The 24,077-nt window shown below is 33.9% G+C and overlaps 1 protein-coding gene across 1 annotated transcript in view; it reads left to right on the forward strand.

Moving 5' to 3' along the window:
* Window positions 1–1,767: 1,767 nt before the first annotated feature.
* The window catches only part of LOC149229060 (ABC transporter G family member 39-like), a 68,502-nt gene continuing 46,192 nt past the window's right edge, over window positions 1,768–24,077 (forward strand). The window contains exons 1-9 of the mRNA XM_089380949.1: window positions 1,768–1,865; window positions 12,103–12,458; window positions 12,744–12,864; window positions 14,748–14,836; window positions 14,925–15,009; window positions 16,344–16,503; window positions 16,584–16,660; window positions 16,774–16,817; window positions 23,233–23,638. Coding sequence (XP_089237075.1) covers window positions 12,109–12,458; window positions 12,744–12,864; window positions 14,748–14,836; window positions 14,925–15,009; window positions 16,344–16,503; window positions 16,584–16,660; window positions 16,774–16,817; window positions 23,233–23,638 — 1,332 coding nt within the window. The 5' untranslated portion in view covers window positions 1,768–1,865; window positions 12,103–12,108. The remainder of the gene's footprint in view (window positions 1,866–12,102; window positions 12,459–12,743; window positions 12,865–14,747; window positions 14,837–14,924; window positions 15,010–16,343; window positions 16,504–16,583; window positions 16,661–16,773; window positions 16,818–23,232; window positions 23,639–24,077) is intronic.

The raw sequence follows: 24,077 nt of genomic DNA on the forward strand, positions 1-24,077 counted from the left end.
TCATTTTTATCTTATAAAAAGTTCATGCCTATTAATTTCATCTTATAAAAACATGAATATTAAATACAAATATTTCAAAACTACATTCATTTTTATCTTATAAAAACAATAACTTATATTTCAAAACTATAATTGTTTTAATCTTATAAAAACAAAAAACTTTTAACATATTTGTAGGAAAATTCCAACATTCACATCATACTTTAACAACTGAATAATTCCAACCTGATATGACTAGCTACAATTATATAAATTAATTGGTTAATAAATATTCATAAGCATTAATTTTATCAATTCATGATAAATATCAAAATGCTTGTATCTCACATTGCCAAATATTGAAAAAAAAAATCATAGAAATTAACTATATTATTATGGTTAGATCTATGACTTTTGTGATCCATATTGATAAAGAGAATGTCTTTCTGATTAATCAATGTTGTGATTAATCCTAAAGACATTCTCTTTATTATTATTATTATTATTATTATAAAAATAATATATGAGTAGATACATGTAAAAAACCAAGCAACAAAATTCTTAACCATGGAGAGTCACCCTACTTTACCATGGAGATTCTTAACTTGTATATATGCTTTGGGCCAATACTATGATTTACTAATACCACATGCCCAAAAAAATGATACACACGTTCATATGACATTTTTTCAATAATAGATTTAATTAAAAAAACAAAATGGGCATAACTATATTTGAGACAAATCTCAATATTTGATTTATGAGTAATACCAAATATTTTGTAAAGCTCAAATACTTACCATCTACCTAATAATTATCCATAATTGAAATAAAATTTTACAAATCTTATTCCAAAATAAATAATTATCAATAATTAAAATAAAATTTTACAAATCTTATTCCAAAATAAATAATTATCAATAATTAATTTTTTTTTTACAAATCTTATTCCAAAATAAATAATTATATATAATTAAAATAAATTTTTACAAATAAATAATTATCAATAATTAAAATAAAATTTTTACAAATCTTATTCCAAAATAAACATATTAAAATATTTATTAAAAAAATCTAATAATTTGTCTATTAAATTATGAAATTTAATATTTAATTTTTACCACTAACCATACATATACACTTTATTCCGACATATACACACATTTTTTTTAGGTCAGATTCCTGCAGGAGAAAGTCCAAAAAGTTAACAACTCCCTTTTGAACTCACATCAAATTTAACTTTGAAATTCCAACACTGAGCGCAAGTCTAACTGGTCGCATATCTGGTCATACGAATCGTTGAGTTGTTTTGATAGGGTTGTATTCTTCAATGTGTCCGAAAATTGCGCTTTTCGTTACCTGCAAGGAATGGTCTACATCTACAACGCTGACGCTTAGAATTTGCAACACGACTCCACAGTCATGTGGAGGATCTGCGCATACAATTCGTTGAGTTGTCGAGTAGCAGAAAATCTTCAACGTGACAGGTATTCTGCTTGGTGTTATCTGGAAGGAATGGTATAAAGGACATCCATTTTTCTAATGTGCTCCATAATTCTTGGGAAGGGCCACCTGATTTTTACAGTCGGCTTTACGTGTACGGCTCTGACTCTCAACCAGTCATTTCCACCTCCGTGCAGAAAGAGAAGCCTGAAAACATTTCTCGGCCTTTGAAAACTGATTCATATTGTGTTGTTGTATTTGATTAGTTAAACATAGGAAATTTGCATAACGCTACTTAAAATCTGCACGCTTATATCTATTTATATACTCTCCGTCGCCCTATTTTTCATTACTGGTTTTTCTCTTTTCAGGGTACTACTTCTCTGGATGCAAGAGGGCAGGTGCAGATCCGTGGAGTTTGGACAATACACAGAATTATTCAGGTGTGATATCAATGGTCATGTCTGCTTGATTTGCAACGCATGCTTTTACTTTTGCAGAAGTTTTATCTATTTCTCTTTATGCGTATGTTGTGGTTTGGTTTGCATCCATTCCCTCTTGTGATTGAGATTTGAGTTTCTGCGCATATCTGGCTTGGTCTGAAGAGGTTTCTTTTCATGTCATGGTGAAACTTATAAGAAATCTGTGTTCGGTTTAGCAATTTGGAAAACTAAACAGATTGATAAGGCTTTTATAATGTGAATGTTTATTTATGGAATATCTTTTTTAATAGAAACATTTTTTTGTTTTTTTTTCCTGTTTTATGTTTCGCAATTATATTTTTATTATGTCTAATATATTACTTAGAGATTAGATTGGGAAATTGAACCAGTTACTTTACATCAAAAAATATTGCCATCCATCTAAAACCTCATATTTTATATCTTTTCATTTATAATATATATTTTCATGACTTTGAATTCACCATTTTATATATTTATATAAAAATTCAAAATTCAAATTTATAAATAACATCACGTTTCATAATATTATTACATTATTCTTCACGACGATGATTTACTACCCATGAAAATTATATTATATCGAAATAATTATATTATATTTTAAATTATATTATATCGAAATAATTATATTATATTTTATTGTTTTTAAAAGGATGAATTTTAAATTTTAATATAATAATATTATTTATTTAATTATATATAATATTATTGTTATATTTATTTGATTTAAAATTAATTAAATATTTTATTTTATTTTTTTAATTAGAAAAATACATATAATATGGGTTGTATTTGAGTTATAATTTGAAATATTATACAAAGAAATAATAGTAAGTTAAAACATTTTCATTAAATTTTCTCTCTCTTTTATTCTAATCTAATATGATTAGAACAATGCAAAAATAGACATCATCACAAAAATAGAGACTAGCAAAACCAAAAAGCAACTGGTATATGACATATCAAGGGGATGAATTGGTGCATGACTAGCGCTTAGGCCCGTGGGCTTCATGAATGTGGGAGTCAATGTGAGCAAGCCTCACTTCGACCTCATCCAACAACTCATTAGTGCAGCGTTGAATTTTGCGCACAAAGATAAGCGTGTCCACAATATCCCCCTCATTGAATTGGATGTCATAGATGTAAGTTATCGTCTCATTTTTGTCATCATAACTTTGATGACACATGACCTCTAGGCTAGCCAGGATGTTGCGAAGCTGCTCTACTATGGAAGCCAACAACGACAACTGCTCCACCCGACTCTGAGACTCAGCGCAAACATGTGCGACTTCACTTTTCATGCCCATGACCCCCTCCACATCATCGTCCATTTCCTTCGCGCGAACAACCCACTCCCTGAGTTGGCCCCTTGTCCCAACTCCAAGCCTAGCATGCCCTCATTGGCAAAGCATACCCTTCCAGCTAAAAAGGCACCAGTTCTTCATAATGGAGGAAGCGCCCGCCACGCCTCCACTTTCGACTATTCTAGCCGGCTTAAGAGAGTGCACTCACCTCGTGCCCACAATAGCCATAAGCACTATCAACATGCTAACTATGACTCAAATTACTTGCAACCCTCGAAACATAGTCTTTTATAGTGCCTCCTATAAAAGAGGGCCACATAGTTCCACCTCTCCAAACCCCCAAAACCAGATTTTGGGTTAAAGCTACACCCTCCCAATAAAGAAGCAAGAATACACATACCTCCTGCAACCAAACCAGTTCAATTTCAAGCGACCAAGACCAAGAGACATGCACAAATAACAAGCCTATACACACTCACACAAGTTAAAACTGCTCACCTTACCTCCCATACCAAAAAACCAAATAATGATTAATACATTAGCCAACATAAGAAACCTAACGCATTCTCAATATTTCTAATCGACCTTGGCCACTTGCTTCGTCATTACGTCTAAGAGCATGTGTCATACTGAATCATTCCGCCTCTTAGGGGCGAGGTCTCGTACCACCTCACCCACCCCATCAAAGTATAAAAATAACATAATTAATAATTATTAACCTTTCAATTTATTTATTTTTATTTTAAATTTTATAAATATTGAATAGTTATTTTTATTGGAATTGTTTTTAGTATGATTTTTTGGACTTTCTGGTGCTGGAATTTGATGGAAAAATTTGAGTTGAAATCTTGATTTGTGTTATTTAAACTAGTTTTTTGACTGTATATATGGATTCAGCACCCTGGAAAACCCGTAGGCCACTTCAATTGCATAGGATTACCCATCAAGCTTGTAATTTCAATAAATTCCTACTTGATTTTAGAGAAATTTGACGAAAAAACCCACCGCAAAAACTTCTAAAAATCACACTAAAAACAACTCCATTTTTATTGACATAATTTAATTTATAAATATAATAGCATTTTTCACCCACTTTTAACCTCCTTAAAATTAAAAATATATACTAGTTTTAATTAAAAGTAATCAGAAAAAAAATCTTTAAAAAAGTCATTTATGCTCATGGATTGTCAGCGATTTTATCGGTCGAGATTATTATAGAAGTGAGCACGAGTTATTACGAAGAAGGCTGTCGTTCGTCTCTGAGTGCTGTCTAACTTTTTGCGCTGTCCACATGCTTTTCGGTTTCGAATAGTGGCATTAAGTGTAAAATTTGATAAGTATGTTTTCCATGTCTTTAATGTGAAGTCTGAAATACTAATTTTTTAGTAAATATTTCCATTAATTGCTTTTGCATTATTATATTCAGATATATTTTGAAATTTAAATTATTTAAATAATATAATAATAAAACACCTTTTAACATTAACTATTTAATTTTTTTATGATGATAGTGCAGGGTTAAAAAGTAGAGAAAATTTTTTAATTGAGGAAAAAATATTTTAAAAAATAATGATATTGTATAGTTAAAAAGAAGAGTAAATTTATTAATTTATAAAATAAATATTTAAAAAAATATTCAATTGAAAAGTAAAGTAAAATTTTAAATTTTAAATTTTTTTATTTAAATAAAATTAGAAAAAATTATAATCCAAAATGTGTTAAATGAATTAAAAATTCTCATATTTATACATTTACAAGATAGAGTTACGCATATAAAAGGAATAAGATATTTTTAGTTGTAACACAATATTAAAACATTAATTATATGAATTTTGTTGTTGTTTTTAAAAGTTTTTTGGTAGGTAAGTACCCATAGGGGATCATATAAAAGGATTAAGATATTTTTAGTTAGTAATACAATATTAAAACATTAATTATATGAATTTTGTTGTTGTTTTTTAAAGGTTTTTTGGTAGATAAGTACCCACAGGGGATTTGAACCAATGACCTATTGCAAGGAGTGCCTTAATAGTACACCCATTCAAAAAATTGTGTAATAACCATACATTTGAAATTTTAGTATAATGGTTCTAATGTAATAATCATGCATTTGGAAAGACGTATTGGATGTCCTCTCATTTCAACTGTCAAGCATAATTATCAAATTAGCTGGAATTGAGGCAAAAGGTTCGGAAATAAGTCAATTCCATTGGGGGCGCGAATAATTCATTGAAATTCAATTCGGTTCGTTCCTTTGAGCTTAAAGAAAAACAATACTTTTACTAAGAGTGTTTTCTAAGGAGTTAGGAGGGCAGGTAAGTGAGGAGTGATGGTTTTGACTTTCTGGATATAACTTTAGATATGTTGTGGTTTTATGAAGGGATGAAGTGTTTTCTTTGATTTTGATTTTTTTTTGGTAGGAAATGAATTTGTTAGATAGTTATATTATGGTTTTATGAAGAGATTGATTTGCTTATAATTTTTAGGTATATAATGTTAAGGTTTTAACATATATAAATAATTGTGTATTTAGAAAAAAAAAGTTAAAGAAAATAGAAACAATTGTGAAATTGGAAAATTTTCATTTTACAACTTCATTCTTGCTTTGCTTTGAAGGGTTGCACAACCAAGAAAGCACAGGAGAAAAATAAGCATTGAAAGAAACAATATATAAGAAGTCTATAAACTGCAACTATAGTTGCCAAATTACACTAGCAAATAAGAAATTCAAGAGTGGATATCTCCGCCTCTCGCTCTTCTATTTATAACAAAAATTGAAGTGAGTTACATCAATTAAATTATTATTTTGTGAGGCAGTGTTTCCCTTTCATTTCTGTAGACCATGGTGACTGAAGTGAGTTACATCAATTAAATTATTATTTTGTGAGGCAGTGTTTCCCTTTCATTTCTGTAGATGGTGGTGACTGTTAGATGTTTGATGAGGTAAGGCGGTGCAAGAATGACAATGGTGAGTTACATCAATTAAATTATTATTTTGTGAGGCAGTGTTCCCCTTTCATTTCTGTAGATGGTGGTGACTGTTAGATCTGTGATGAGGTAAGGGGGTGCAAGAATGACAATGGTGATTGGAAGATGACGTGCGCTTGAAATAATTACACTTAAATTCACCCCCTTAATTATTTCACAAAAAAAAATAAAAAAAATAAAAACGTTTGCTTTTATCAAAATGTCCTTACACCATACATATTCTTATGTTTTTCGTGTGAGTTTCATACAATTATTTTCCCAAGGGTTTTGTAAATATGTCTGCAAATTGGTCTTCTGATATGTAGAAATCCATACATATTTCATTATTGCTTACTAATTCTCGAATGAAGTGATACCTCGTATCAATATGTTTACTCTTTTTACGGAAAACATGATTTCTTGATAATGCAATAGAAAATTTGTTGTCACACAAAATCTGAGTTGGTTCTTTTTGTTCATGCAACAATTCTTTCAAAATTCTTCTCATCCACACAATTTGACATATTGTTGTGGCTGCAACATACTCTGCTTTAGCTAATGATAGAGTCATAATGGATTGTTTCTTTGATGCCCATGAAACTGCACCTGAACCAAAACCAAACACATACCCACATGTGCTCTTTCTGTCATCAATTTTGTTTTCAAAATCACTATCAGTATATCCAGTTAGCTTAAAATCTGAATCAGATGCATACAGGATACCATAATTTCTTGTTCCAACAACATATCTTAATTTTTTTCCAACTAGCCAATAGGTACTCTTTGGAGACTCCATGAATATGAAAATTAAACTTACAACAAACTTTATATCAGGCTTTGTTGTAGCCAAATATATAAGACTTCCAACCAATGGCTTAAAAAAAGTTGGATCAATATCTGAACCTTGATCATCCTTACTGAGTTTTGTACGAATTGCAATTTGGGTTACAAGTGGCTTACAATTCTCGATCTCAAACCTTTTCAATATATCCTTTGCATACTTAAATTGAAAAATGAAAATACCATCTTCAGACTGAGTTACTTCAAATCATCGACATATAGACACAATAAAAAATTTACCTTCCTCGTTTAATTTTGTATAAAAAGTTGGCTCACTTGGACTCCTCATGAATCCATTGTTATTTAGATATTCATCAATTCCATTATGCCATACTCGGGGTGGTTGTTTCAATCCATATAATGCTTTATTTAATTTGTTAAAATTATGTTCTTGACCATCAATTTCATATCCACAAGTTTGTTTCACATAAACCTCTTCTTCAAAAAACCATTTAAAAATATAGACTTAACATCCATCTGATATATTTTCAATTTATTTTGTGCAACAATAGCTAATACCATTCTTACTAGGTCAAGTCTAGCTACAAGCGCAAAAGTTTCATTATAATCAATACAAGGTTGTTGAATGAACCCCTGAGCTACAAGTATTGCTTTATGCTTTTCAATTTCACCTTCAACATTAACTTTAGTTTGTAAATCCATTTAACACGTAGTATTTTTATCTTCAGGTAAATCTATAAGTTCCCAAGTATTATTTCTTTTTATAGCATCAATTTCCATGGCTTTTATCCAAGCTTTTTCTTTCACAACTTCATCAAAATTTACTAGATCATATGCAAGTAATGCAAAATTTGAAACTTGATCTATTTCATCATCCTGCTCTTACAATTCCTTTAAACTTCTAGTCTTCTAACCTTCAATTCTATTCTTTAATCTAGGTTTTGTAGGATTAGATTCATTACTCACCTCACATTTTGTTGTTTGTTTTCCACCATAACCTGATGGTTCGCCATGTTCTTTATTTCTCGGTGTTATGAATTGTAATGGACTAACTCTTGGTGATTGGCTTGTTGAAGTGCTTGCATAAGTGTATATGAAATCGACTGTCCACCTTATAGTTCTGGCTCATCTTCATTATCATCTCCATGAGATAACACAACTCCCTTTGCAATATATTTATCTATGCTTCCATCCCAAGCTTCTTCTTCCTTGAATTCAACATCTCTACTGATAATATATTTCTTGGTGATGGGATTATAGAGTCTATATGCTTTAGATTCCTCACTGTATCCAATAAAGATACATTTCTCACTTCTATCATCTAACTTCTTTCTCAATTCTTTAGGAACATGTGCATAAGAAACACATCCAAAAATTCTTAAATGAGATATATGAAAACTCTTACCATTCCAGGATTCTTTAGGAACTCGGTCCTTTACGCTCTTAGTCAGACTTCTATTAAGAATATAAACAACACAAGCTACTACTTCTCCCCAATATTCATTTGGTATATGCTTTTCCTTCAACATACTTTGAGCCATATTCATAATAGTTCGATTTTTCCATTCAACTATTCCATTTTTCTATGGAGTATAACGTCCTATAAACCACATCTTGATTCCATGTGATTGACAAAACTCAATGAAATCCGTTAGCATATATTCACCACCTCTATCTGATCTCAAAATTTTAATATGCTTTCCACTTTCCTTTTCAACCATAACTTTAAATCTTCTAAATGTAGAAAATTCTTTAGATTTCTGTTTCAGAAAATAAACCCATGTTTTTCCACTGTAGTCATCAATAAAAGTTAAAAATTAAACATCACCAACCAAAGAAGGTGTTTGCATTGGTCCACATAAATCTATGTGAACAATCTCCAATGGAGATTTCGCCCTGTATGAACAATCTCCAATGGATATTTCGCCCTATACGAAACTCTAGATACACATTTCTTTCTATGATGCTTTGCAAGTATACAACTTTTATACGAGCTCCTTGGTTGTTTAATACTAGGTAACACTTTCACTATCTATTTCTTCTGCATCAAATCTAGACCACCAAAATATAAATGACCATATCTTAAACGCCATAACCACGATTCATCGAAATTATTAGTTTTATAAGCATTCAAGAAGGGAGAAAATTCATTTCTCATTATAAGTGGAAACATACTATTCTTTGTCATTTCTACTCTTGCTATCAATTGTTTGCTTGGATATTTGTCAATGATGGTACACACATTATTCTTGAAGAACACTCTATACCTTTACTCTATCAATTGTCCAATGCTCAACAAATTACATTTTAAACTAGGTACATAATACACATCATCAATTGTTCTTCTTTCACCATTTCTAGTATAAACAAAAATCACTCCTTTACCTTTAACATACCTTAATATCATTACCCAACATGACTTCAAACTAAATACTGGTGTCTAGCTTGGAAAGAAAATCTTTGTTTCCACTGATGTGATTGCTACAGCTTCTATCTAAAAACAAAATATCATTCAAACATTCTTGAGTCACATTACAAGTCATAAACACTGGCTTATGATTATCTTCAAATTCTTCTAAGATGTGTGCAGATTGCTTACTAGCATTCGCCTGCCTCTTCAAACACCCAATAGCAAAATGGCCATTTTTTTTGTAGTAATAACATTGAACTTTCGACATATCATACCTTTGATTTCCTCGATGCCAAGTTCTATTGTTACTCCCCTTAAATTAGAAGGACATTGCTGATATTTTTTTTCATGATCATAATTATCTCGCACACGTCTTTGATCAACTACTCTGCTACCTCTTCCTCTATTACTCGATATTTCTCTACCTCTTCCTCTATTAAATTGAAGCTGAGTTTTGAAGGCATTCACTCTCGATCACTCTCTCGTTTGAGAGGTTTTCTCCACACTGTTTCAATTGATTCACAACACTCATGACTTGAGTCATAAAAGCATCCATAATTTCACTGTCTTTCATTTTCAGATTCTTGAAATCTCTTCTTAAATTCTGCAACTTGGCATTCTTCACTTTCGATACACCGTGATAACATGATTCGAGAGTGTCCCATGCCTTCTTCAAAGATTTTTCATTTGAGACTTTTGAAAGTATCACGTCATCTAAGCCTTGATAAGGCCAAGAGATTTATTATCCTTCTTTCTATTCTCTCTCAACAACCTTCGTTCAACACTGCTTCCTCATTAGCAGCTCGGATACCCATGAGCAACAAATCCCTAAAGATCATGAGAACACAACAATATTCTCATTCGAATAAACCAGGAATAAGGGGTTTTCTCATTTAGAATAGAAACTAATGACTGAATAATATTAGTAGTTGTCGCCATATCTCACAGAAGGCCGAATTCTTAAGATGGAATGTAAGAGTGCTTTCACAATATAGCTATAGCTCTTCAGACTCACGACAACTAAAAAAAAGATGGCAACTTAGACTTATTCACTAGCAATAATAAGTGAATATGAAATACTCTTTAAATATGGATGAGTTGCTTATAACAATGGACAAGAAAATTAAACGCTAAGGCTAGAAAATATGATGTAGATGCTTCTCTACCCTATATAAAAATAATTTAGACAACATAGACCATTCTCCCAAAAAAAAACAACGAAGATACTCATGGGTAGTAACTCAGTAGTAAGTCAAGATAATAACTTAACAATTAACTTTGAGGTGACGGAGCAAAGATGTATGTATGAAGAAAAAGTGGACTCATAATTCTGAAGTAAAGGCATATAAAGTGTTAAAGACAACAAAAAACTGATAGCTAAAACACTGGTTTTGTATTGATATAAAAATTTGAATTTAAAATTCTTCCACCAAACAATAACTCACGGGAAGCTCAGGTTTAGCGTACAATCTTCTGCACTTTTGCTGGGGTCGTTGTAGCAATCACATCATGCAGCAAGGCTGTACAGCGCCAAAAATATTTGTTTTCAATGTAGCTCTACGCCACTCAGCAACAATTCCTCTACAACACCAACTGTTTCGGTCACAGGCGCTCTGCACACCATCTCTTTTCTTCTTCACAAACCAAACGTCTTCTCAAATTCTGTCAGCCTCAACTCTCAGATTCCAGCACTCCACAAACTACAAACTGGCTCCGATACCAGACGAAAGAAACAATATAGAACAGGAAGTCGATAAACTGCAGCGATAGCGGCCAAATTACATTAGCAAATAAGAAAGTAGAGAGTGGATGATGTTCACCTTTCACTGATCCTTCTTCTATTTATAGCAAAAACTGAAGTGGGTTACATCAATTAAAATATTATTTTGTGAGGCCTTGTTGCCCTTTCATTTTCTGCAGGCAGGCAGTGGTGACGGTTAAATTTTTGATGAGGTAATTGGGCGGTGGTGACTGTTAGATCTTTGATGAGGTAAGGCGATGCAAGAATGGCGGAGGTGACCTCCCGAAGTTAAAGAGCCATGGCGGTGTGCACTTGAAATAATTACACTTAAAAATATATAATATTAAGGTTTCTAATTATGTATTTAGAAAAGGAAAAATAGAAACAATTTTCGAATTGGAAAATTTTCATTTTTCAAGAAAATTAAGAAAATAGAAACAATTGTCAAATTGGAAAATTTTCATTTTTCAATTTCTAAGACTGGAAAGCCAATAAAACAAGGAAAAAAAATACATTTATTTTCTAAATATATTTTTATATTGACCTGGTCTACATAAATAAATAAATTTAAAATAATAAATAAATTTAAAATGATATTTTATAAATATATATTTATTTATTAGATAAAAATTTTTGACAAATAAATTTTGAAACTAAAAAGCTATATCAGTCTATTTAGAATTATTAGAAATTATTTCAATCTTAAAATAAATTAGAAAAAATAATCAAAATATATCATTATTAAAATAAATATATATATATATATATTATGGATTTTATTTTCCGAATTTAAAATTTTTGATTCGAATTTTTATCTTGGCCTCAAGTCAAAGTCAAGTATATTTCCAATAGATATTCAAGCCCACACATAATGTCAAAATAAAAAATTCAGGCATTCAACTGCACCGCTATTCCATATGACAAAGCGTTTTTCAACTTTTAGATTCTCACACTCAAAAAGAAATTATAAGGTCCTAACTGAATTATTTGCAGGAGGTAATGGCAACCAGCAGTTCCTGTTCCGGCAGCTCAAAGCCCTCGTTTGAAAGCACTGATCGACTCTCAAAAACTTTAAGAGAGCGCATATCTGCGGAGGAGGAGGAGGCGGTGGCGCAGATGATATGGGCAGCAATAGAGAGGCTCCCCACAAACGAGCGTGTCAGAAATTCGATTCTCAACGACGTGGTCGTTGCAGTGGCTGGATCTTCTCACATTCATAATCACTTGCAGCAGATCGACGTCGCAAATATTCCTCTTGAAACTCGGAAGAAACTGGTTAAGAGACTTGTCGGAGTAACAGCCCAAGATAATGAACACTTCCTGCAAAAACTTCATCAAAGACTTCAAAGGTTTGGATTTTGATCCTTGCCTTGCCTCTGCTGAGTATTATTTTTTCTTGATTGCATTTTTTTGTTACGAGAATATTTCAAAAAATTTGATAAATAGGAATGAGGTTTTAAAAGATTCTCGGAATTTACAGTCCAGTTAAATTCAACACCTCTACCTATTTTTTATTTAGAAATTTATGCCTGTGCCTACATTTTATTTAGAATATTATGCTTAATTGAGTTAGTTGCTACTCAGATCTAATTTCTCTGAGCTGAACGATGCGCTTATCTTGTGGTATTGATCAGGGTTGGCATTATGTTACCAGAGATTGAGATCCGCTTCGAGAAGTTGAATATTTCTTCCCGTGTCTACCTTGGTAGCAGGGCACTGCCGACATTAATTAACTGGACGTTGAATATAGTGGAGGTATTGTTCCCAGTTCCATGGTTACCAGAGCTGGACTGGTGAATTTTATCACCATTTTCCCCTCCGCGTAGACGTCAAAAATAATTTGTGAAATATCGCTGTAATTGTTATATGATGTCGTGTGATGGCACTGCGTATGATTATTATTATCTTGGATTTAGATTATGGAGAAGTTGCAACGGGTTAGCACTTAGCACTTTTATATACATATGAAATAGATAAAAACTAACGTGTTAGCACTTTTATTTACATATGAAATAAATAAAAACTAATTTATATTAAGTATGGGGGATTTACGCAGTGCATTATATTAGATATCATTTTTGGGATTCAACTGCGTTAAGTAAGTCATTCAAACGTATGACCATTTCCATGAGAGGTAGTCGTAACTGACTAATTTCTCATGATTTTTGAATAGTTCACTTAGCACTCATTGCATCGGGTGATGCTCACAGGGGTGAAGAAGTGGGATTGAAACTAGTGAAATGTGGAGAACGAATCACATAGCATCAATCATCACTTCCGGGGCTTGCACCCGGTAACCAGGACTTCCCAGGAGGTCACCCATCCCAGAACTCCTCTGGCTCAAGCGCGCTTAACTGTGGAGTTTTTCCCCACAATCAAGCCCACTTAGCTTGCTAATGGGGGATTTACGCAGTGCATTATATTAGATATCATTTTTGGGATTCAACTGCGTTAAGTAAGTCATTCAAACGTATGACCATTTCCATGAGAGGTAGTCATAACTGACTAATTTCTCATGATTTTTGAATAGTTCACTTAGCACTCATTGCATCGGGTGATGCTCACAGGGGTGAAGAAGTGGGATTGAAACTAGTGAAATGTGGAGAACGAATCACATAGCATCAATCATCACTTCCGGGGGTGAAGAAGTGGGATTGAAACTAGTGAAATGTGGAGAACGAATCACATAGCATCAATCATCACTTCCGGGGCTTGCACCCGGTAACCAGGACTTCCCAGGAGGTCACCCATCCCAGAACTCCTCTGGCTCAAGCGCGCTTAACTGTGGAGTTTTTCCCCACAATCAAGCCCACTTAGCTTGCTACCCCATTTGCAAAACCTTAGCAAGTATTGTGCCTCATCAACCATTCAAGTAGAGATCCCTTGACTCTTTTTGAATTTAAGTATGGGGGATTAACGCAGTTGAATCCCAAAAATGATATCTAATATAATGCACTGCGTAAATCCCCCATACTTAAATTCAAAAAGAGTCAAGGGATCTCTACTTGAATGGTTGATGAGGCACAATACTTGCTAAGGTTTTGCAAATGGGGTAGCAAGCTAAGTGGGCTTGATTGTGGGGAAAAACTCCACAGTTAAGCGCGCTTGAGCCAGAGGAGTTCTGGGATGGGTGACCTCCTGGGAAGTCCTGGTTACCGGGTGCAAGCCCCGGAAGTGATGATTGATGCTATGTGATTCGTTCTCCACATTTCACTAGTTTCAATCCCACTTCTTCACCCCTGTGAGCATCACCCGATGCAATGAGTGCTAAGTGAACTATTCAAAAATCATGAGAAATTAGTCAGTTACGACTACCTCTCATGGAAATGGTCATACGCTTGAATGACTTACTTAACGCAGTTGAATCCCAAAAATGATATCTAATTTATATTATAAATAATAAAGGAATTTTATGTGAGAAGTTTATTTTGCTTTAAATTTTTTAAAATAATTTTTTACAATATTTTTTTTTTTTAATTTTTGGAAGTTCAGATTCAATATCTTTTCAAAATATATAAATAATTTTCGAACCACCCAATGTAAATCTTCATCCTAACTAAATTCTTTTATTTAACATTTTTTCATCTTAACTAAATTCTTTTATTTAACATTTAAAGGTTATAAAATAATGTACGCAGGATGCTTTGGAAACCTTTCGGTTGAGGAAGAGTAAGAAGAAAACACTCGGAATTCTTCGAAATGTCAGCGGTGTGATCAAGCCGGGCAGGCAAATACCGGTTTTGAGAGATTTTGATGAAAAACGATTGCAGTGAAAGGTGGTCTTCGCTAATTTTGTGTGGTATCACGTTGTGAAGGATGACTCTTTTTCTTGGACCTCCTGCCTCGGGAAGGACCACTCTGCTCTTGGCACTTGCGGGAAGGTTTGACAAAACACTCAAAGTAAGGATTCAAAGAAAGAATGTGAAGATTTCGTATTCTCCATCTTATGAAGGGTTATGTTTTTTTTTTTAAATGTATTTTTAAATATGTTAAATCTTATTAGTATAACTAGTTTGGGATCGATCTAGTTAGAAAGACTTCTCGGATCAAATTTTAAGGGGTAGTTGGGTCTTGTATTAAGGTGGAAACATGTTAAAAAGTTGAGTCAGTTTAGGGTTGGTGTGGACCAAGTCTAGTCAAACATGATCGTTAATATGGAGGATCACAAGCAATCTTTAAATATATAAATTTTGGAAATATATTTTATATAAATTAATATATGAGCAAAACATGTATACATTTTAGAAAACATAAACATATGAAAATATATTTTAAAGATTTTTAACTATGAAATTTTATCTCACTTTATTATGGAGAAATTTAATTTGTAAATAGACTTTATTACAATACCATGTATTAATATCAATTTTTTGGGGAAATGTTATGTGCCATGAGGCTAGAGATTCAAATCCCCTTGATTCACTTATCCCTATGAAAGAGACATATGTAACCATTTATTATAGTGGTAGTAGTTAGAATCAATTAGGTACCTAAAAAATAACCTAATTATCAATTCTTCTAAAAAAACCTTATACTAATACCATGACTTTCAAATACAACACACATGTAAAATCATAACTCATTTTATATATTTTATTTTAATTTAATTTTATAACTTTTAAAATAAAATTACAAAAAAAATACTTAATATTAATACGATAGCTTTTAAATACAATACACCTATAAAATCATAACTCATTTTATATGTTTTATTTTAATTTAATTTTATAACTTTTAAAATAAAAATTAAAACTCAAAAATAATATAGCTATTTATATTAATATCATCCATTTCAAATACATCCCTCTAAAATCATAACTCATTTTATATGTTTTATTTTAATTTAATTTTATAACTTTTAAAATAAAAATTAAAACCCAAAAATAACATAATTATTTTTTAAATAAATGTTATTTTTTAACTTCACTATTTTAAATACAGTTAAATCCCTACCGTCCCTCCGTCGCTATTTTAATAATTAAATTAAAATTCCTAAAACTAAATTCTAAAATAAAATAAACAGGATATCCTTTCTTTAATAATTAAATTGAAATTCCTAAAACTAAATTCTAAAAAAATTTTATCATTAAAATTAAAGTTAAATCCAATATTGCTTTAATATATTATAGGTAAAATAATTTTATTTATTTGTGTAAACGCTTTCGTTTCAGTTACGTCAATATTCTTAAATAAATAGATAATTTGTATTGGTTTCTATCCGAGCTTTGTTTCAGGTCGATGGAGAAGTAAAGTATAATGGACATGCCATGAATGAGTTCGTGCCACAGAAGACGTCGACTTACATCAGTCAGCATGATGTGCATCTGGGAGAAATGACAGTCAGAGAAACTTTCGATTTCTCGTCTCGTTGCCCAGGCGTTGGTTCAAGATCTGGTATATTTTCTAACCTGAATGCTATGTCATTCTTAATTTGTGAAGTAGAGACATAAAAATAGCCGCTCTCTTGGCTGCAGATGTATTGAGTGAACTTTCCAGGCGGGAGAAGCGACTAGGGCTTAAACCAGACCCCGACATTGATGTTTTCATGAAGGTATCCTCTTCAAATTAAAACGGTGCAGGTCTGAATTTAGTCCTTTTTTTTTTCTTTCAGGTGAAGCTGAAATTACTCACAGTGAACTGTTGAATACATATTCAAATTTTTAGGCAATAGCCATGGAGGGACAGAAAACCAGCATTATGACGAATTTGTGTTCCAGAAGGAAGAACTCATTGTGATTTCGTCATTTAAATATTTTGTCAACGATAAGATATGATGAATAATGTCGAAAAGCTGCTGTTGGAAATTTTTGGTAATTTCAAACACAAATTACACAGGGAAGCCCCAAAAAAAATTCTGAGTAAAGCAGAGTTTCTCAGCAAAAATAAACTTATATTAATTTATAAACTCCCTGATACAATTTTCTTCCTCTGCTAGAGGGATTTACACAAGAACTTTCACCAAAACAAAATAACTTGTCTCTCTTTTACAAAAGATTTTTACACTGCAGTGTAAAATCTTCATTCACATTTTACTGCTGAAAAAAACTTTTACATTTACTGGTGTAAAAATCTTTTACACATACTGCTGTAAAAACCAATTTTTACATATGCTGTAAAGTTTTCTTACATTACATTTACCAAAAAAAATTTACCCGCACCATACAATTCATTTCAATGCATATGCTTTACAATCCTTTTGCTCGCACTGGTGTGCTCTTCTGGTTTGTTATTGGCTGCAGCTAGCCCTTTTCATCTCATTCATTACATATTACATTACACACATACTTTCGCACTTCAGTGCTCTGTGTTTTTTTTTCATCCACGTGTATTTTTCCAAGTTACAAAGTCAACACTTCAAAACCAAAACATATCACTTACGATACCTTACCCATACTTCCGTAAATTTAAAAAACAATAAAATTAAAAACGTTTACCAACTTTTACCTATGACTATGACAGTGCATTAAATACATTAAATAAAAAAACGACGGTAAAAACAAAACTAATGTTCTGGCAGGTTGAATAAGATCTTTGTCCGTTGACCTGATCGGACGCAATTCGCACACCAACCTCACACAAGCCAAACGACTTTTAACGTCCGGGGAGTTGGTGGTTTCGGAGTTGTACACTGGACGCGTGGCAGCAACGGATTGTGTCGGAGGCCCTCTGACGAAAACAACCTTTTGCGAATGGTGGTGCGGGGAAGTCTGGGTGGTTTTGCCAAACCACGCTGCAGTAAATGCGGTTGAAATTAATATTTCAACACTCCCCTTTAATTTCAACTGCTGGGTTATCAGTCATACCCAAACATTTCCTCAAAAATTCAAAGCTTTTCTGGTCCAATGGCTTTGTCAAAATGTCTGCAACCTGTTCCTGAGTCCTGCAATGTTGTAGAACAATTTCTCCATTGTTCACCAATTCTCTGATGTAGTGAAACCTTGTGTCGATGTGTTTCGTTCTCTTATGAAACACCGAATTCTTGGATAATGCAATAGCTGAGCTATTGTCACAAAAAATCACTGTTGCTTTTGTCTGCTCTTGGCCTAAGCTCCTCAACATCCTTCTCATCCAAACTGCTTGACATGTTGTTGCTGTAGCTGCCACATATTCAGCCTCTGCTGTAGACAATGCTACAATGGACTGCTTCTTAGAAGCCCATGAAATGGCTCCTGAACCCATATGAAAAACATAACCGGATGTGCTTTTCCGATCATCTACACTTCCAGCCCAATCACTATCAGTGTATCCAATTAAATCTGAACTTTTTGAGACACTATATAATATGCCAAACATTTTGGTACCTTTGACATACCTTAAAATTCTTTTTGCTGCCTGCCAATGTGCCTCCTTTGGCCTCTCCATGAATCTGGAAATTAAACTAACAACAAACATAATGTCAGGCCTAGTTGCTGTTAAATACATAAGACTGCCAACAATACTCTTGTACAAACTAGGATCAAAATCCTTGCTGCTGTCCTCTCTGATGAGTTTTAATCCCATTACTGTGGGAGTGATCGCTGCTTTGCATTCTTGCATGTTAAATCTTCCCAACACTTGATTTACATATTTATCTTTGATCTACTTCTATGCCTAAGAAGTATCTCAAGAAACCCATGTCAGTCATTTCAAATTCCTCTTTCATGACTGATTTAAAATTCTCAATGAGCTGATCATCATTACTTGTGAAAATAACATCATCAACATATAAGACAAAAATTAAAATTTTACCATCTTTTCCTTTGATGTAAACGGTGGGTTCCCCTTCACACTTGTCAAATTCATTATCCAATAGATAGGAATCTATCCTGCTGTACCATGCTCTAGGCGCTTGCTTCAGCCCATAAAGAGCCTTTTTCAATCTGCACACTTTGTGCTCTTCACCTTTCTTCTCATAGCCTAGAAGCTGTTCAACATAAACTTCTTCCTTTAACACTCCATTTAGAAATGCTGACTTCACGTCCATTTGGTAAACTTTCCATTTGTTTTGTGCTGATATGGACAGCACTGCTCTCACGGTTTCCATTCTTGCAACCGGTGCGGAAGTTTCCTCATAATCTCTTCCATATTGCTACTTGTACCCTTTGACAACCAGCCTTGCCTTGTGCCTTTCTATCTTGCCTTCAGCATTGCTCTTGGTCTTGTAGAGCCATTTCACTCCAATGACTTCTTTACCTTTTGGTAGCTCTCCCAAATCCCATGCCTTGTTTCTCTCTATGGCATTCATCTCCTCATCCATAGCTTCTATCCATTTCTTATCTTTAATTGCATCTTCGAAATGAATAGGATCATCAACATGACAATACAAGGCAAACAATGAATTCATTCCTTCATCATAAATATCACTTAAATTTCTGAATTTCTTACCTCTTTCATTCGGTGTGCAAGTGCTTGAAGATGCACTTGAATTTCCTCCTTGTGATGTGCTTGGAGAAGCACTATCATTTATCCTCAATGGTGTTCCTTGCTGTCCTTGTGTTGGCGCTGCTGTTTGGGGATGTATTTCAGCCACTTCCTCATCATCTTCATCATGAGACAAACAGTTTTTAACATTCACTGTTTTCTCTATGCTTCCATCCCAAGCTTCCTCTTCAATGAACTGAACATCTCTGCTGACAAAAAACTTATTGGTAGATAGGATATACAACCTGTAAGCTTTGGATTCCTCACTGTATCTAATGAAGATACATTTCTCCCATTTGCTGTCCAACTTCCTCCTTAGCTGATCTGGTATGCATGCATAGGCCACACATCCAAAAATTTTCATGTGGGTGACACCTTGCTTTCTCCCACTCCATGCTTCTTCTGGCACTTTGTTCAACGCTGCTTTTGTAGGACACCTGTTCAAAATATACACTGCACAATTTACAGCTTCAGCCCAATAATCATTTGGCAAATGCTTTGCCTTCAGTATGCTCCTCGCCATATCCATGATGGTCCTGTTCTTCCTTTCAGCAACTCCATTTTGTTGTGGGGTGTACCTAGCTGTAAATTGTTTATGAATTCCATTTTCTCTACAAAACCGTAGGAACTCCTTGGAGATATACTCACCTCCTCTGTCAGTTCTCAAAACTTTTATATGCAGCCCGCTTTGGTTCTCCACAAGTGCTTTGAAATTTCGGAATTTTTCAAACACTTCACTTTTGTTTTTAAGAAAATATACCCAAGTTTTTCTTGTAAAGTCATTAATAAATGTTAGGAAATATTGGCTGCCTGCTAATGATGGATTTTGCATTGGTCCACATAAGTCTGAGTGGACAATCTCTAAGGGTGCCTTTGCCCTTATGCTTTTACCTGATGGAAAACTTTCTCTATTTTGTTTCCCCAAAATGCAACCTTCACAAAGGCTGTCCGGTTTCTCTATCAATGGTAATCTTCTTACCATTCCTTTTCTACTTAACAAGTTAAGGCCTCCAAAGTTGAGATGTCCAAATCTCAAGTGCCACAACCAATTTTCATCCTTTGGCATGCTTTGGAAAGCCTCTTGGGTGACTGCTGCAATTTCTCCTTTGTTTTTCAAATCTGCCCTTATTCTAAGAGGGAACATCCTGTTCCTTGTCATCTTCACTTCAGCAATGCATCGTTTGTTGGGTGCTATATCCATGATGGTGCACACATCATTCACAAAGAAAACATTATAACCCTTTTGAACAAGCTGTCCAATACTCAAGAGGTTACATCTCATTCTAGGGACATAGTAGACATCTGCTATGGTTTTCCTTTCTCCTTGCTTTGTAAATATTTTTACCTCTCATTTTCCCATAACAGAAATTTTGCTATCAGTTCCTAGTGTGACTTCTGATTTCATGTTTTTATCTAGGGCAGAAAATAGGGCTAAGTTTCCTGTCATATGGTTGCTGCAACCTGAGTCTAAAAACCATATGTCCTCACTGTTTGTTTCAGCCATGTTACAAGCTAACAACACATTATCTTGGCTGATGTTTTCTCTAGTGACATTTGCATTTTGTCTATTACTCATATCATGTTGCTTCTTCCTACATTCACTGGCATAATGCCCATATTTTTTACAATAATAGCATTGGACATTGGATTTTTCATACCTTTGTCCTTGAGCATGATGTTGTCCTCTTTGTTGGCTGCTGCCTTGGCCTTGGTTTTGATTTGGATTGCTGCCTCTTCCTTGAGCATTTGCTGGACTGTTCCTTCCACCTCTGTTCTGGCTTCTGCCTCTTCCTCTCTTGTTTCCTCTGCGTTGACCTCTTCCTCTTCCAAAAGACATCTGGGTCTTAAAGGCTTGCTCTAGAGATGAGTTTTCATTTCTACTCAACCTCTGCTCATGTGTTATCAGTGATGCATGAAGCTCATCAACTGAAAAGTTTGAGAGATCCTTTGTCTCTTCTATGGTGGTGACAATCACATCAAACTTTGAGGGTAGGACCCTCAGCAGTTTCTCCACAATCCTCCTTTCTTCAAGGGTTTCTCCATGAGTCCTCATCTGTGTAACCAGACCAATCACATGTGTGAAGAATGAATCAATGGTGTCTGACTCCTTCATGCTCAGATTTTCAAAATCTCTCCTCAGCAATTGTAGTTTTGTTGTCTTCACTTTCTCCATGCCTTGATAGGCTGTCTTGAGGGTTTTCCATGCTTCATTGGATGTCTTAGCTGCTGCTATCCTTGGAAACAAACTCTGGTCCACTGCTTGATACAACAATACAATGGCTTTTGCATCCTTCTTCCTGTTGCTCTTCAGCAGATCTCTCTCTGCCTGAGTTAAGTTGTTAAATTGATTTTCATCTGCTGGTTCTTCAAACCCATATTCAACAAGCTCCCATAGATCTTGTGAGACAAATAAAGCTTTCATGGTTATTGACCAGTAGTCATAGTTCTTCCCATTAAACTGTGGGAACTGGGTGTTAAACATACCCATGCTAGTGCTTGTGCTAGCCATTCCTTGCATCCTCAACTATGTTTCAATTTCTTGACTGTGTATTTTAAAACACTGATTGTTTCTTCAACAATAACTCAAAAAAAACTTTGAGGAATATCTGAATCTTTTGCCTGAGACTTCACTTTGCTGGGGAAGATTTGTTGCTGCAACAAAAGACTCCTCCCTTCAGCTTCTTGAACACCTTCAAAGAGCCTAAGCCTGCTCTGATACCATGTTGGAAATTTCTGGTAATTTCAAACACAAATTAACTGAACACAGAGCAATGCTCTGTTTTTCTCCTCAGGATCTTTTGCACAGGGAAGCCCCAAAAAAAAATTCTGAGTAAAGCAGAGTTTCTCAGCTAAAATAAACTTATATTAATTTATAAACTCCCTGATACAATTTTCTTCCTCTGCTAGAGGGATTCACCAAGAACTTTCACCAAAACAAAATACTGTCTCTCTTTTACAAATGATTTTTACACTGCTGTGTAAAATCTTCATTCACATTTTACTGCTGAAAAAAAACTTTTACATTTACTGGTGTAAAAATCTTTTACACATACTGCTGTAAAAACCAATTTTTACATATGCTGTAAAGTTTTCTTACATTACATTTACCAAAAAAAATTTACCCGCACCATACAATTCATTTCAATGCATTTCAATGCATATGCTTTACAATCCTTTTGTTCGCACTGCTGTGCTCTTTGGTGGTTTGTTATTGGCTACAACTAGCCCTTTTCATCTCATTCATTACATATTACATTACACACATACTTTCGCACTGCAGTGCTCTGTGTTTTTTTTCATCCCCGTGTATTTTTCCAAGTTACAAAGTCAACACTTCAAAACCAAAACATATCACTTACGATACCTTACCCATACTTCCGTAAATTTAAAAAACAATAAAATTAAAAACGTTTACCAACTTTTACCTATGACTATGACAGTGCATTAAATACATTAAATAAAAAAAACGACGATAAAAACAAAACTAATGTTCTGGCAGGTTGAATAAGATCTTTGTCCGTTGACCTGATCGGACGCCCTCACACAAGCCAAACGACTTTTAACGTCCGAGGAGTTGGTGGTTTCGGAGTTGTACACTGGACGCGGATTGTGTCAAAGGCCCTCTGACGAAAACAACCTTTTGCGAATGGTGGTGCGGGGAAGTCTGGGTGGTTTTGCCAAACCACGCTGCAGTAAATGCGGTTGAAATTAATATTTCAACAGCTGCGACCAGGCTTTGGGGTTAGAGGTATGCGCGGATACGATGGTAGGAGATCAAATGCTCAGAGGGATTTCCGGAGGTCAGAAGAAAAGAGTCACAATAGGGGAGATGATTGTTGGAGGTGACTGCAAAGCTTTCTTGATGGATGAAGTTTCGACAGGGCTGGACAACTCTACCGCGTATGGGATTATCCGATGCTTCTACCACTTTGTTCATATTATGAGGGCAACAATGGTGGTTTCTCTTCTGCAACCTGCCCCTGAAACGTTTGAACTCTTCGACGATTTAATCATGCTGTCGGAAGGTTATATCTTGTACCAGGGACCCAGAGAGTTTGTCCTGGATTTCTTCGGGACCATGGGATTTAAATGTCCCGAAAGGAAAGCAGTTGCAGATTTTTTACAAGAGGTAGCTAAATAAGTTTCTGGTTCTTGATTATATTAAAAATAAACTGAATATTTGATTAAAATATATTTTTCTTCACAGTTAGCCATATTCATAATAGTGAGAATTTCTGAAATATAAATTGTATTCCAGTAGAATATGGCGTATTCTGACGATAGATTTTTTTAGTTTTCTTTTTTCTTCTCAATTTTGAAATGTAATTCTCAGTGAAATAGCGGTGTTCTGTAGTTTAAGTTATATTTTTCCAATGATGAAAAGCCTCTTAACATAGATTCCACAACTTAAAGTTATGATTTTTCCATCAGGCAAAATCGACAAAAATATCTGAACCAAAAACTTCAGCAACTTGCTTCTTTAAAGATTGCAAATTAATATTCAACAAGTCTCATTGAAAACTTTTAATCAGTTTTGATTTGAAACAAACGAATTGCAAAACAACATT

This window comes from Pinus tabuliformis, chromosome J (assembly GCF_031772625.1).
Source record: "Pinus tabuliformis cultivar Carrire ecotype Pingquan chromosome J, CPIR1, whole genome shotgun sequence".
In the NCBI taxonomy this organism is placed as follows: domain Eukaryota; kingdom Viridiplantae; phylum Streptophyta; class Pinopsida; order Pinales; family Pinaceae; genus Pinus; species Pinus tabuliformis.